This window comes from Dama dama, chromosome 1 (assembly GCF_033118175.1).
Source record: "Dama dama isolate Ldn47 chromosome 1, ASM3311817v1, whole genome shotgun sequence".
Classification (NCBI taxonomy): Eukaryota; Metazoa; Chordata; class Mammalia; order Artiodactyla; family Cervidae; genus Dama; species Dama dama.
The window spans coordinates 51,367,289-51,380,463 of NC_083681.1; the positions used below are offsets into that span (position 1 = coordinate 51,367,289).

Consider the following 13,175-nt stretch of genomic DNA (forward strand, 5'->3'; position numbering starts at 1 on the left):
CACCCCATAGTCAGGCATGGAGGAGGGCAGTGTACTCACCCAGGTGAGTGAAGAGGTTCTTTGCCACTTGGAGAAGAGCCTGGAATGGAGAAAAAGGAAATTACAGGGAATCAGGTTGCAGGGGTTCACCCTCTAGCCCCCTGCCTCCATCAGCCCAAGGGTCTTCTCAATCTTTCCCTAGGGCTCACGGGACAGGCTGGAGAGTCTGGCCTGTCTGGGAGAGATGGGGAGACTCTAACTCTAGACTGGGAGAGTCTAACTGTAGACTCTAACTCTAGACTGGGAGAGTCTAACTGTATCATTTGGCTCTAAGGGAAGGAGTGGGAGTTCTAGCCCCAGGAAGGGTGAGCAGGAAACCTGAGTGTCACATGTGTGGTCCCCTCCGACTCTAGCCATCCAGATGTTGTTGTGATGCCCAATCGGAACACTAGAGGGCGATCGCATACTGGGCCTGCAGCCAGAGGTGCGGTCCTGAGGCGCTCCAGTCCTCCCTCTTTAAGAGACTTCCAGGGGCCTAGGTGGTCTCCCCACCACTGGCCCCAAAACCCATGGGCTTTTCCCTTGTGGATGACTCTCTGGGGCTGAGAGCTGGAGGAATTGGTCCCTGAGAGCAGTCAAGGCAGGCCACGCACCTGGCACTCACACTTGAGCTTCTGCTCCTTCTGGAAGGCCAGGGTGCTGGTGAGCACCGTGCTGGTGTAGTGGAAGCAGTGCTGGATCACATGCTCGTCCTGGTCTGTGAATCTGCCAGGGTGGGGTGGTGGGGGTCACCGCAGAGGGACAGACCACAGACTGCTCTCCCCATTCCGCCTCACTTCCGTCCCTCCAGGAAGCCCACCCAGACACCCACCAGCTCACCGCACCCTCCTCTGCTGGGGCCGCTCACCACCCTGGTGGCTTGAGCCAGCTTCTGCCTCAGACTTGGGGGGGTTTCTGGGGAGTGGGCTCTAATCTTCCTCTGCCCCAAATGTGTTTTCCTCCTCAGACTATTGCTTCTCAAAGTCTCCCTCCTCTGACTTCAGATTTACCCAGGCTGAGGCTGTTTTTCCCCTCAGATTGGAGACTCACCCAACCGCGGGCAGTATGTTCTCCTGCCCCTCTCCTCCAACTTCAGGGAGGGGCGGTGGCTCCGCCCTGTCTCGTCCAGCTCCTACACTGTCCTACCTTCCCTGGAACCTGCAGGCCCCAATTTGGTGCCTCCACAAGTCCTGAGGTGGTTGTGGGCAGGGCAGTGCCTATATCACATTCATGGAGCTGGCTGGCATCTGACAAGATTGGCCTGAAATCCTGAGGAAGTCATTCAATCCGGCCACCCAATGATTTGTCAGCAGGGAGCTTTGTGGGACTTGGGCTGGGGCGGGACCTGGGCTGCCTCTCTGGATGGGGATCAAGGGGAGATGGAGTATTCCTCAGAGACTCTGACCATTTCTCAGCCCCCAGATTTCCCTGCCAAGACCCTTCCCCATTTGGGGGATGCCTGCAGTGCTCCTCTCAGCTGGGGAGCTTACCACTCATGCTTGCCATCCAGTGATTCGGGTCTAGACCCCAATCCCCACTGCGCTGTGTCTGTCTCCCTACCTTCCTTCCCACTGCATTTGAGGCCCCTTCATCTGGTCCCACCCACCTCTCTCCCCTCTTCTATGGGCGTCTCAGCCTCAGCCACAGTAAGATGCTCATCATTCGGAGAAAACCTCAGGCTCTTTCACACCTTCATGCTTTTTCTCACATTGTTCGCTCTGCCTAGAATACCTTTCCCACCGTCCCTGCTCTGTGCCCTAAAAATAAACATCGAGTCTTGAAGCCAGTCTTGAACCCTGACAGTATCACCCCCTGTCAAATGCAGAGTCTGGTACAGGGGAGATGTTTGCAAAGTGTTTGCTGAAGTCTTAAATGTACCTCTTCCCCTGCCACCAGCCTCATTGCACTCCCCAATGAAGGCATTCTGGAGTCCCTGTTCTCAGGGTTCCAGACTGCTTCTCTACAGTGCCCGCTCTGAGCTGAACACCACCTTGGCTCATGCAATTATTCAGCACTCACTCCCTGAAAGATGTGGAACCTAGAGGTGACCTTGTCTCTGCCCTGAGCCTCAAAGCTGTCACCCAGTCCCCATCTCTTTTCCCTTCTGATATTTCCTCTCCTCCAGGTCCAGGACTATCTCAGAACCCAGGCCGGCAGCCAGAGGCCACAACCCTTGCTGGACCTCCCACTCTGCACTCTCCCTCCCCAAAGGCCTACCCAAGGCCATCCAGCCAGCACAGGGTCAGACACACTAGACACACTATTCAATGTGTGCTTACTGAATGGCACAAATACTCCCACACTGGGATGCTCACCAGTTCCCCATGACACAGACCCCCATCCTCCCTGCCTCAATGAGTTCTGCCTTGTCCCTGTCTTCATTTCCCCAGGCCTCCGTGCTGGCAGGTCCTGCTACTCAGACCCCTGACTCCCAGATCTCTGCTCCACCCCTGCAGACACTGTCCCTGGGCTTCTGACACCTCTCTAGTCCCAACATCTCCAGTCTCCACTTCCTGCAGGAGCTCCCAGGCCTCAAACCCAGCCTGCCAATTTGTGTCCCAGGGGCCAAGCATCTTGTCAGCATCCCTCTGCATCCTGGAATCAGAATGCAACCCCTCACCTGCCCACTACTCCCTACTGCTGGGCATGATGGACCAAGTGTGGCAGCATTCACATCCTGAATATGCCCCCAGGACAGACGTGGCTAATCACAGCACTGTTTCTCACTAAACTAATACAATGCTTCAGGCAGCAATTAATGAGTTGGTGTAGGACATGAAATCTGTGATACCACTTCTATACCCCAAATCCGACCTCAGTTTTTGAGACATACTTCCTGACTAAGCCTGTGTCCCTGACTCTGTGTCCTGCCCACCCTTCTGTTTCCCATGATTCTTACAGCTGCCTGATCAATGCCTCTGAAGAGCCTCAGCTCAGCCCAACCCCCATGCCTATTCCCTGGAGCCACTGTCCACAATGTCACTGATGCTCTGTGGGTCCCAGAGAGTTCACCCATCCAAGAGCACATCGCTCCTCCATCTGTTACCAGCAGAAATACTAATACAGGGATGACAAGTTGGGGGAAGACCCCAAAACATGCATAATCCAAACTATAGGAAGTGGCAACAAGAAGGGGAACTTGTTTGAACCTCAGCGTGATTTTACAAAGCCAAATGGAGCAGCAATAAGGGTCTATTGCTCCCATAATCTCAATCTCTTGCACAGACAAACCATTCAACCCACCACTGCTAGAAGAGTACCCCCTGCCCAGTACCCTTCCTACACTGTTACCCGAGTCAGCCCTGCCCAGCCTCTCAGCTCCATCTCCTGACCCACATCCCTCCACCCAGACTCACAAGTCTCCTCCGAGCTTGTTGAAGGCGCAGGCCAAGGCCACGACCTGGTCAGTGGCCCGGCTGATGACAGGGACAGACAGCATGGCCTGCAGCTCACAGCCCAACATGCTTTGCAGCTGTTGCACATCCTCCTGCAAAGGAGCAGCAAGAGGGGAGGCAAGTCAGGGCAGGGAAGGAAGAACATGCTTCCCTCCCCTGCCTCCACCACACTCTGCAACAGGAGGGTCTGGAGGGCTCAGGCAGGGTGGGAAGTGCTATGACACAGGGTGGGCTAGGAGAAAGTTCCCGGGTCTTGTCTCCCCTATTCCTAAGTTGCCCAGGCCCAGAAAACCTGGCCCTGGGGACGGGGCAGAGGGCTATCCGCTTGTCTCCTCCCCTGGTCCAGCCAGGCCATGGCTTACGGAGGTGAGATCTTTCAGCTGGATAGACTTCTTGTCTTCCACCACTTGGCCCAGGCGTCCTGTGGTCAACTGAGGGAGTGAGGAGAGCCAGTCAGGGCCCAACTCTTCCCAAGATCAGGCCATGGCAGACCTCTCCCCTCATCAAGTCTGGACGTTTCAACTACCTCTTCAGTCAGTCCAAATAGTGGATGGAGTCAACACTGAGGAGTGAGGGTGGGGTGGGGGGTGGGGGGAGTAGGCTCTTGACCAGAATCCCCTATGGAGGACTTAAGGGTCTTTCCTAACTAGGAGAGAAAAAAGCAAAATCCAAGGATTCTCACTGATCCTAACAGATTCTAAGAGAGCCAAGCCCAGAGATACTCCAACAGAAGTGACCTGGCCCCAAGTAAACCTTTCTGTAGATTGTGAGTGATTTCTCCTAAGGGATCCTGATCATGAGAGGTTGTGATCTCTCATAACGTTTCTAAGTAGATCTGAAGGTCCAGATAATTCCATCAGATTCCAAGAGATTCTAGTAAATTCCAGTCTCACTGGGCAGATCCCAGGAGTGCCTGGTCTGCTTTAACTGCTTCTGCAGACTCCAACACAGGGGACAGACGCAGGACTCACCGGAAAGCTGATCTCTTCCTCCAGTACTTTATCTCCAATGACCTGATGGGCAGAACGATGTGAACTGGTTAAAGGACAGGCAAGGTTTTTCCTCTCAGAGACCCAGGTTCCTCGCCCTGCCCCACAGTGGCTCTGGGCCCTCACCTTACAGGAGAGCTGCAGATTGTCCTCGGATACCAATAGGAGGCAGCAGCGGGATGCCTGGGTCTCCTGTTGCAGCTGAGAGGGAGGGACACAGCGAGGGGCTGACCTCGCATCTGGGAGATCCCCACTCCCCACCCTCTGCCTTTCTGAGGCTCCTCCGCAGGTAGGTGGAGAAGAGAGGAGGGGCAGGACATCTGAATCTGTACTGAGATGGAGGGCTCAAGAGGACTTCCGTCCCGGGAGAAACACAATAGAGGGCTACAGGGACTCACATATTGGAGGACTTTGAGCTGCAGGGAAGAGGCGTCCAGATCGTAGAGCTCCCCTGCAATGGCGGGGCAGGAGTCAGGCAGAGGGCCCACAGATTTCCCCCAAGGGTGTGCGCCCTCCAATTCCACCCCCACCCAGTTCAGGATCTCCTCTTCAGTTGCGGCCCCAGCCAGCCCCCGGCCGCGCCCCAGCCGCAGGCCCCGCCCACCCACGGCCCTTCCCACCCATGGCTCCGCCTTCACAGGTTCGCGCCCCGCCCCTCCCCGCCGCTGCCAGGTCCTCACCGCAAAGCTGCAGGATCTTTCGGTCTTGGTCTGTGTACGCGACCCCATCCTTCTGGTCTCCCGCCGCCTCCTCCGGAGGATTCTGGGTCGCTTCCGGGGCCGCGCTGGACTCGCGCTGCTGCAAGGCCTGCACCCTTTTCAGGGCCACCAGGGTCTGGGGCGGGCGGACTGGTCAGCAAGCCACACGCCCCACCTTTATCGCCCTCGCCACCTTTGGACCTCTAGCCTTGGTTTGAGCCGTTCTCTCTGCCTGCGGTGCCATAGTCCCCCACCCCCACACTCCCGTGGGCTCCCTCTTTCCCCGGAGCGTCCCTCTGTCCATGATCAGATAAGTACTGGGTTTGTCTCCACCCCTAGCCCCAAGACTCTTCCAAGGCAAGAACAGGGTCAGATTTCTCTGTCTCTAGAACCCATGGGGAGTTGCTGTCGTTGAGTTCTTGTTAAAGTCACAAAATCATAATCTCAGGGAATAGCCTTAGTATCATTATGTAGATATTCCTTCCTCAGTTCAGTTGAGTCACTCAGTCGTATCCGACTCTTCCCCACCCCATGGACCACAGCACGCCAGGCCTCCATGTCCATCACCAACTCCCAGAGTTAACTCAAACTCATGTTCATTGAGTCGGTGGTGCCATCCAACCATCTCATCCTCTGTCGTTCCCTTCTCCTCCTGCCTTTAATCGTTCCCAGTATCAGGGTCTTTTCAAATAAGTCAGGTGGCAAAGTATTTGACTCGCCTTATATCACTCTTACCCTAAGTAGGTCAGTGCTATCCTTATCCTGATTCTCAGATGTAAAACTGAGGCTCAGAGAGCTTAAGTGACTTGTTCAAGGTCACACAGCCTAAAAGTGCGGCCCTGGAACCCAGCTCTGTCCATCTCCCTGGCTGGATCATCTTCCCCTAAGTTGTGATGAGGGCCTTCAGCAGCCCCCATCCTACCCCAGCCCCTACCCCCACTTACATGCTTCTCCACGGCTTGCAGGCTCCACTCCTCATGGTCACTCAGCTGACCACAGTGCACCTGGAGGAGGGGGAGAGGGGAACCAGCTGTGACCTCCCCTAGCTTCTTGTCTCTACCAGAGCGCCCTCCCTATGCCTGGCACACACCTGTCCCCACCAACACATACACACTCCAGTCTGTGGCCTCAACGATAAGTCCATCCTCTGACCAAGCAGATGGCTGGGAAATCCCTTCCTCCAGGAAGCTTTCAAGGACTAATCCAAAGAAGTGGAACTTTTCTGATCTCTGACTTTTCAGCCACTGTCCCATCTATAGCACAAGCCAGGTGTATAGTGAGGGACTGGGGGTGACCTTGGACCCCCCCCCCCCTCCATCTCTCAGTCTATGGAGCTTTTCAGGCCCTGATGATAGAATCAGTATTATTGACTTCAGCCTCCCAGCTCCATCCTTTCTGAGTTGGAATTTGAGCCAACCCTAAGTCTGGGATAGGGGAAGAAGTCCACCATTTACAATACATATATTGTGCCTGAAGAACTCGGGAGAATGGATGGATAAATGAAGGAATGAATGAATGTAGTGACAAGGTACTTTGCCTTGCACGTGATTCTCACCAACCTGTAAGTCAAGCTTCCATCTTTCAGACGGAAGGCCCAGAAAGGTTGAGTGACTTGCCCAAGGTCACAGAGCAGAAAGTATCAGAGTTGGGATAGCACTGCCCATTCCCTCCCCTTCTCTGCCCACATCTTCCCCTCTCCAGATCCATCTTTCATCACCCCAGCCCTTGTCCTGTCCCTCTCCAACTTCTCTGTGTCAGCCACCTGGAGTCTCCTCCGCCCATCTTTCATGCTCTGTGAAGTCTCTTCTCCCACCTCTGCATGGGTGCTTGGTGAAGAAAATGGTGGGGGCGGTGGTGTGCACTGCAGGCCCTGACAGCAAAGCTCCCACCTGCGTCAGCAGCTTCCGGGCACCTACTCAGAGCTGCTCACCACCTGCGGGACTTCCCACAGTGCTTGCACTGGGGTCCCCTCCTTCATCCTCCACCCCCCCACCCCGGCCCCACTCAGCAGCCCCTGCCTGCCTGCCTCTGTTCTAGGTCCCCTGCCAGGAGCAGATGGAGAGGAGGAGACCAGCAGGTTCTCAGGAAGCTTACAGCCTGGCTGGGGGGATGGAGGAGGGCGATATGATGGAGGGGGGTGTAGAACTTCATACCTGGGGAAGGAGAGGGCAGACTGAGTGGGTGGGAACTTAAAGGCTGTGGGAGCTCAGAGCGGGAGGGCACCTGGGGAGCTTCCAAACCTGGCACTGAAGTCTGGGAAGACAAGCAGAGCCCGGAGAGGATGCTGCAGGCAGGAGGCTGTCCTGACAGTGCTGGGTAGTAGGTGGGACGGGGAGCTGAGGACCAGGCAGGGGTGCCGTCTGTGGTACAGGGGGAGAGTAAGGCTAAATAATTGGACTTTAGCTTGGTTGTACTGGGGATTCAGGGCAGACTTTAGCATCTGCGGACCGTGGTCTACGAGGTAGGGAGAGCTGGACGGAGCAAGACTGGAGGCAGGAAGACCCAGAAGAGGCCTGGGCCACCAAGGATGGTATGGAACGTTAGGCTCCAGATGAGGCTTCATCTATGATTCCCATAAGAGAGGTTGTTGAAAGGGGACATTTGCATATGGTTTACAGAAACATGTTGGCATTTTACTATTAGTAGATGGGGGAGGACATCCTTCTTGTTCCTGCCACCTGGACTCCTCTCTCAGAAAAAGGGAAGGTTGGGACCCCTCTAGGGCTGTGGGGTTGGCAAAATAGCCTGGTCCCAGGACAGAGCTGGGAGGCTGAACGAGCTTCAGAGGGCTGGAGGGAAGGAAGGAATCATGGAGTCCTCTCCACCTGCTGGGCCTGCCCCTCCCTGCACGTACTCCTGGGCTGCCTCAGCCCATCCCAACAAGCACATGCACAAACACAGTGCACACTTTCATGGAGACCCTCAGTGCCCCCCAACACACACACATTCACTGTCCCATAGAGATATCAGGCATGTGCATACCTGCACCCACACAGTGCAGTCAAAGACATCCACACACTCACAGTGACTACCATCCACACGTGCACATTCGTATCTGTACACAAGATACTTGAGTTCACATACTGGAGAGCCATGCACACACTTCTGCCCATCCCGCCCCATCCCGATAAGCAAACATAATCAGCTGCACACACACACACACCACACAGCTCCGTGCCCACCAACAGAACGCACAATTGTACCTACTCTTGCTAACTAGGGGGTGGGTCTATGACCCAGTAGGAGCTCTCAGGAGTGGGGACCCAGGCGGCAGAGAAGGTTGAAAGCCCAGCAAAGGCCCACCCCCTCACCAAGTTCAACAGAGCTAAAGGACACCCCTTCCCCCAAGTAAGGAACTGGTACAGCTGGCACAGCTCAGGGAAAGAGTGGGCACAAATCACACATCAGATGCCAAAGACCAAAGGCTCCCCGCTCCTCAGTGGGACTTATTATCCCAGAATCGAAGAACAGAGCCAAGACTCCACACAAAGAATCTGCAATCAAGTCACCCTGAGCTGCGAGCTGCAGGAGCCCAGAGCTCTGCGCAGGACAGCATGCCCCTCAGAAAGCCCTCCGCTGAGCCCATCTCTATCAGGCCCCAATATTCCTTGCAGGGCTCCCAGGTTTCCTTGCTGTCACTTGCCCTCATTTGCAGTTCTCTCTTTGTTTGGCTCACTTGTGTAATGTCCAGTGCCCTCATCCCTCCAGACTGTATGGTCTGTGAAGGCAGGGCCCGTCTGGTCCGTCTCGGTCACTGCTGCTATGTTCGCATAGCACAGTGCCTGGAGGTGCTCAAGAAATATGCCTTCAATTGACGGATGGGTGAGTGGATGGATGGAGGGATGATGAATACAAGAGCAGAGACCTAGAGAGGGGAATGGGGCTGTTAAGGAAGGAGCTGGTGAGCCAGCCCCCAAGTGATCTGCCCTGGGTACTCCTTTTACCCTCTAGAACCTTAGTCCTTGGGATCTGGCAGCAGTGGGGAGGTCTGGGGATGCCTATGCTGCCTCTCAGAGGATGTGAGATCCTGTGGCCCCAGGAGCATGGGGCAGGAAGGGGCATGGAGCAGCTGGACAGATCAGCCAGACAGGATGTGTCAGACCTGTCTGTATGCTCTGGGGAGGGGGTGTCCCGGAGAAGAACATTTCCACTTGAGTAGGAAGGGCCAGGCTTGGAGGGGAGGCAGATTGCAAATAATCCAAATACTTTTCAAGAGCTCTTCACTGCCCAGGGTGTTTGAGGAGGTGAGCGGACAGTAGTCAGGAACTCCTGGCAGCCACAGGTAGCATCTTGCTCACCAGCACGCATCCCACTCCTCAGCCTTGCTGTATCACACTCTTCCCCTCCACACTCCACCACCCTGACTCGGCTCATGCTGGTCCTAGAATATCCTATCCCTTCTTCTCTGTCTGTTCCCCCCTCCCCACGTCCCAAAGTCCCACTCAAATGCTGTCTCCACTGTGAGGCACCCCTTGGCGCTCCAGCATTATTTCATTTGGCCAGTGGTGGTATGAGGGTGACCCTGCCTTCCCCCAGACTGAGCTTCTAGAAGGCAGGAATGAGTGTGACTCCTCTCTCTGCCTCAGCACCTGTCCTGGGGCAGGCAGGGCCCAGAGCAGTGTTTTGCTTGGGTGCCATAAATTTAAGTGATCTGACCAATCCCCCTTGCCAACACACAGAGCCTTTCCTACCCCCAGGAGAAGGCTGAAGCCTGAACTCCCGGCCTGACATGAGCCACGGTGAACAGTGGTCACAGCAACCATACTTCTGCCCACAAGGCAACAACCTTTCAAGCATCTTGCCATTGTAGGAGCTGCCTCCTTACTGGCCCAGCCCTCACAGCCCCCGACACAGGAAGTTCTTCTAGGAACTTGGCACCCCAGACCCCTTTCCCTCAGCAGAGGTGGGCGACCAAGCCATCGCCTCCCACACCCCACCTCTGTATAGTGTGCCTAGCCCAGGTCCTCCTCCAAGCGACCAGCTCTGGGACAGATGGGGACCAGAGGAGGGAGGCAAGCGGCGCTGAGAACTGGGTGCCAACGGCAGATCCGTTCCCTGCGGGGACAGAAGCTGGGAGTGGCGGAGCAGCTTGCGGGAGAAACCAAGGGGGCCACCTCCCCCTCCATCAGGCAGATGGGGCTCGGAGGAGAGACCAAGCCAAGTGTCCCTTCCTTCCTCTCCTCTCCCCGTGGCCGCCCCCCGCGCCCACCGCCCTCCCCCGCCAGCAGCTCGGGAAAGGTCAGGCGCCTCGGAAACCTTTAATTTCGTTTTAATGAGCTCAGGAGGAGTCCCCGGGCGGGCGCTCGGAGACCGGCTCATTTATCTGTCCGCGCCCTTTACCGAGGCGGTGGTCCCCTCCGCAGAAGTCGATCCCTAATAACGGCGATTTGAGGGCGCTAACCCTTCGGTTCTTAGGATTGGACACAGATTTTGAGGGTGCACTTCCCGACGGCCCCTCAAAACCTGTATCCAGTCCTAAGAGACTGGAAGAACCGCAGAGCCCGGACCCCGCAAAGCTCACCCAGCCCCACAGGGGGAGTCGAAAGCGGGGAGCTCCGCGAGGGGGCAGCAGAGAGCAGGAGGGGCCCTGCGTCGGGTTGCCGGCCCATCTCCCCCAACCCAGCAGCGTCCCTCCTTCCAGCTGAGGCCCCCTCCCCTCCAGTCACCCGCCCCAGGAAGCCCGCCCTGGTGCTTGGCATCTGTCCCAGCCTCGGATGTGGGTCTGGCTGGGGCTGGATGCCTTCCCAGGCAGCCCTGCTCCGGGGGCCTCCGCTCCTCAAGCCTCCCAGCTCCAGTCACCCCCATCTCTGACTGGCTTTCCCACACTGTCTCGATCGGGTCGGTCGTATCTGCGCATCCCTCCTCAGGGTCACTCGGTTCTCTCCCATTTGGCTGCATGCATGGCCTCTTGGGACACTGCCCCCAACCCGTCTTGAAGGATGTCTTGGTCAGGGCTGTGTCAAGGCTCCACCAGGTAAGAGTCCAGATGGGGCTCACATATCCCTCTACAGGTTGCTGATGGGCAGGCAGCTTCATCCTGCCCATTCAAGGTGGGGCAGACGGCTCCTCCCAGACTCCTCCCAGACCCCCATTTCCCCCATCTCCACCCCAACTTACTGTTCAACACACACACACACACACACACACACACACACACACACACCATGGGGCTCCATCCAGTGCACCCTCCCTTGCTCCCTCCCCTATTCTCTTCCCCATCCCACCCACAACCGCTCTTACCAAGATGACAGCTGCCACAGCCCCGGCCTCCTTGTCCACCAGCGGTATGACCAGCACTGAGGGGGAGAGGGCAATGAGGTGGTCCTGTGGGGCCAGTGAGGCTCAGAGGTACTGAGCCAGGACCCAGGGAGGGAGACAAAGACACAGACAGGGAGAGGCTGGGACAGAGACACAGAGAGACCCAGAGACCCGGAGAGACAGAGAGATGGGTCCAGAGGCAGTGACAAAAATGACCACAGCAACAACCCCTGCGTAGAAGGAAACCCCCGCTCTTGGCAACTTTCTCATGATCCTCCCAGCAACCCTGGGATGGAGGGAGGCAGGTAAGGCTGAGCACCCCTATTTTACAGATTGGGAAACTGAGGCCCAGAAAGGGAAAGTGACTTGCCCAAGATCACACAGCAAGTCAGGTCTCCTGACTCCCAGTCTTGTGCACTTTCCACATCGAGACAGAGGACAGAGACCTAGAGAGACTGAGACACGAAGCAGAGAGACATGCGGACAGGGGACGTGGAGAGGAAAAGAAAGAAAAACAGAGAGTGACAGAGAGCGTGACAACTACAGCCCATCTAACCACCAGCACAAGCCACACCCCCTCAAGGTAGGTTCTGTTGTTCCCATTTTACAGACCAGGAAATTGAGGCTCAGAGAGGTTAGTAGCACAATAGGGAGAGAATTAGATGGCGGGTTTGCTAGAAACACAAAGCAAGAGAAAGAAGGAGACAGAGAGATGGAGACAGGGATAGAAGACAGATATGGTCTGGAGAGCAGGGGCCACAGTCCCTCCCTGCCCCTGCCCAGCTCCCAGCCCTTACCTTGGGTGTCAGGAGCCAGTGGAGCCACCAGCCTTGCCAAGGGCTTCCCAGGCAGGTCTGAGGGGCCCAGTCCATTGCAGCCCAGCCGCTTCCGGGAGATCACAGCCTCTCTGAAAAGAGGATACGATTCTACCTCTCAGTCCCTGGGCTTCCCAGGTGGTGCTAGTGGTAAAGAATTCACCTGCCAAGCAGGGAACACAAGAGATGAGGGTTCAATCCCTGGGTCGGGAAGATCCCATGGAGAAGGCCCTGCAACCCACTCCAGTATTCTTGCCTGAAGAATCCCATGGACAGTGGAGCCTGGAGGGCTATGGTCCACAGGGTTGCAAAGCGTCGGACACTACTGAAGCAACTTAGCACGCACACTCAGTTTCTGGATCAAAGAGGAACAGGCCCCAGCCTGGGGACACACAGCGGGCTGGACCCTGCACATCTGTGAGGATCTGGACAAGTTGAGCCGCTGCACGGTGGATATGACAAAGGCAAAAATCAGAGTCTCAGGAGAAAAGGGAACCCTCCTGCACTGTTGGTGGGAATGTAAATTGATACAGCCACTATGGAAGACGGTATGGAGATTCCTTAAAAAACTACAAATAAAAACACCATATGACGCAGCAATCCCACTCCTAGGCATATACCCTGAGGAAACCAAAACTGAAAAGACACGTGTACCCCAATGTTCATTGCAGTACTATTTACAACAGCTAGAACCTGAAAGCAACCTAGATGTCCATCGACAGATGAATGGATAAAGAAGTTGTGGGTCATATACACAATGGAATATTACTCGGCCATAAAAAGGAACACATTTGAGTCAGTTCTAATGAGGTGGATGAAACTAGAGCCTGTTATACAGAGTGAAGTAAGTCAGAAAGAGATAAATATTGTATACTAACACATATATATGGAATCTAGAATGATGGTAGTGAAGAATTTATTTGCAGGGCAGCAATGGAGAAACAGACATAAAGGACAGACTTATGGACACAGGGAGAGGGGAGGAGAGGGTGAGATGTATGC

General features: G+C 55.6%; 1 protein-coding gene across 3 annotated transcripts in view; it reads right to left on the reverse strand.

Annotated features, from left to right (window-relative positions):
* The window catches only part of PDE2A (phosphodiesterase 2A), a 66,892-nt gene that overhangs the window by 8,936 nt on the left and 44,781 nt on the right, over positions 1-13,175 (reverse strand). For all 3 annotated transcript variants that reach the window (XM_061149507.1, XM_061149510.1, XM_061149513.1), the window contains 11 exons: positions 12,156-12,265; positions 11,341-11,396; positions 6,045-6,104; positions 5,083-5,236; positions 4,801-4,853; positions 4,529-4,603; positions 4,385-4,426; positions 3,776-3,844; positions 3,375-3,505; positions 633-744; positions 40-79 (listed from right to left, as the gene is read on the reverse strand). In XM_061149507.1, coding sequence (XP_061005490.1) covers positions 40-79; positions 633-744; positions 3,375-3,505; positions 3,776-3,844; positions 4,385-4,426; positions 4,529-4,603; positions 4,801-4,853; positions 5,083-5,236; positions 6,045-6,104; positions 11,341-11,396; positions 12,156-12,265 — 902 coding nt within the window. The remainder of the gene's footprint in view (positions 1-39; positions 80-632; positions 745-3,374; positions 3,506-3,775; positions 3,845-4,384; positions 4,427-4,528; positions 4,604-4,800; positions 4,854-5,082; positions 5,237-6,044; positions 6,105-11,340; positions 11,397-12,155; positions 12,266-13,175) is intronic.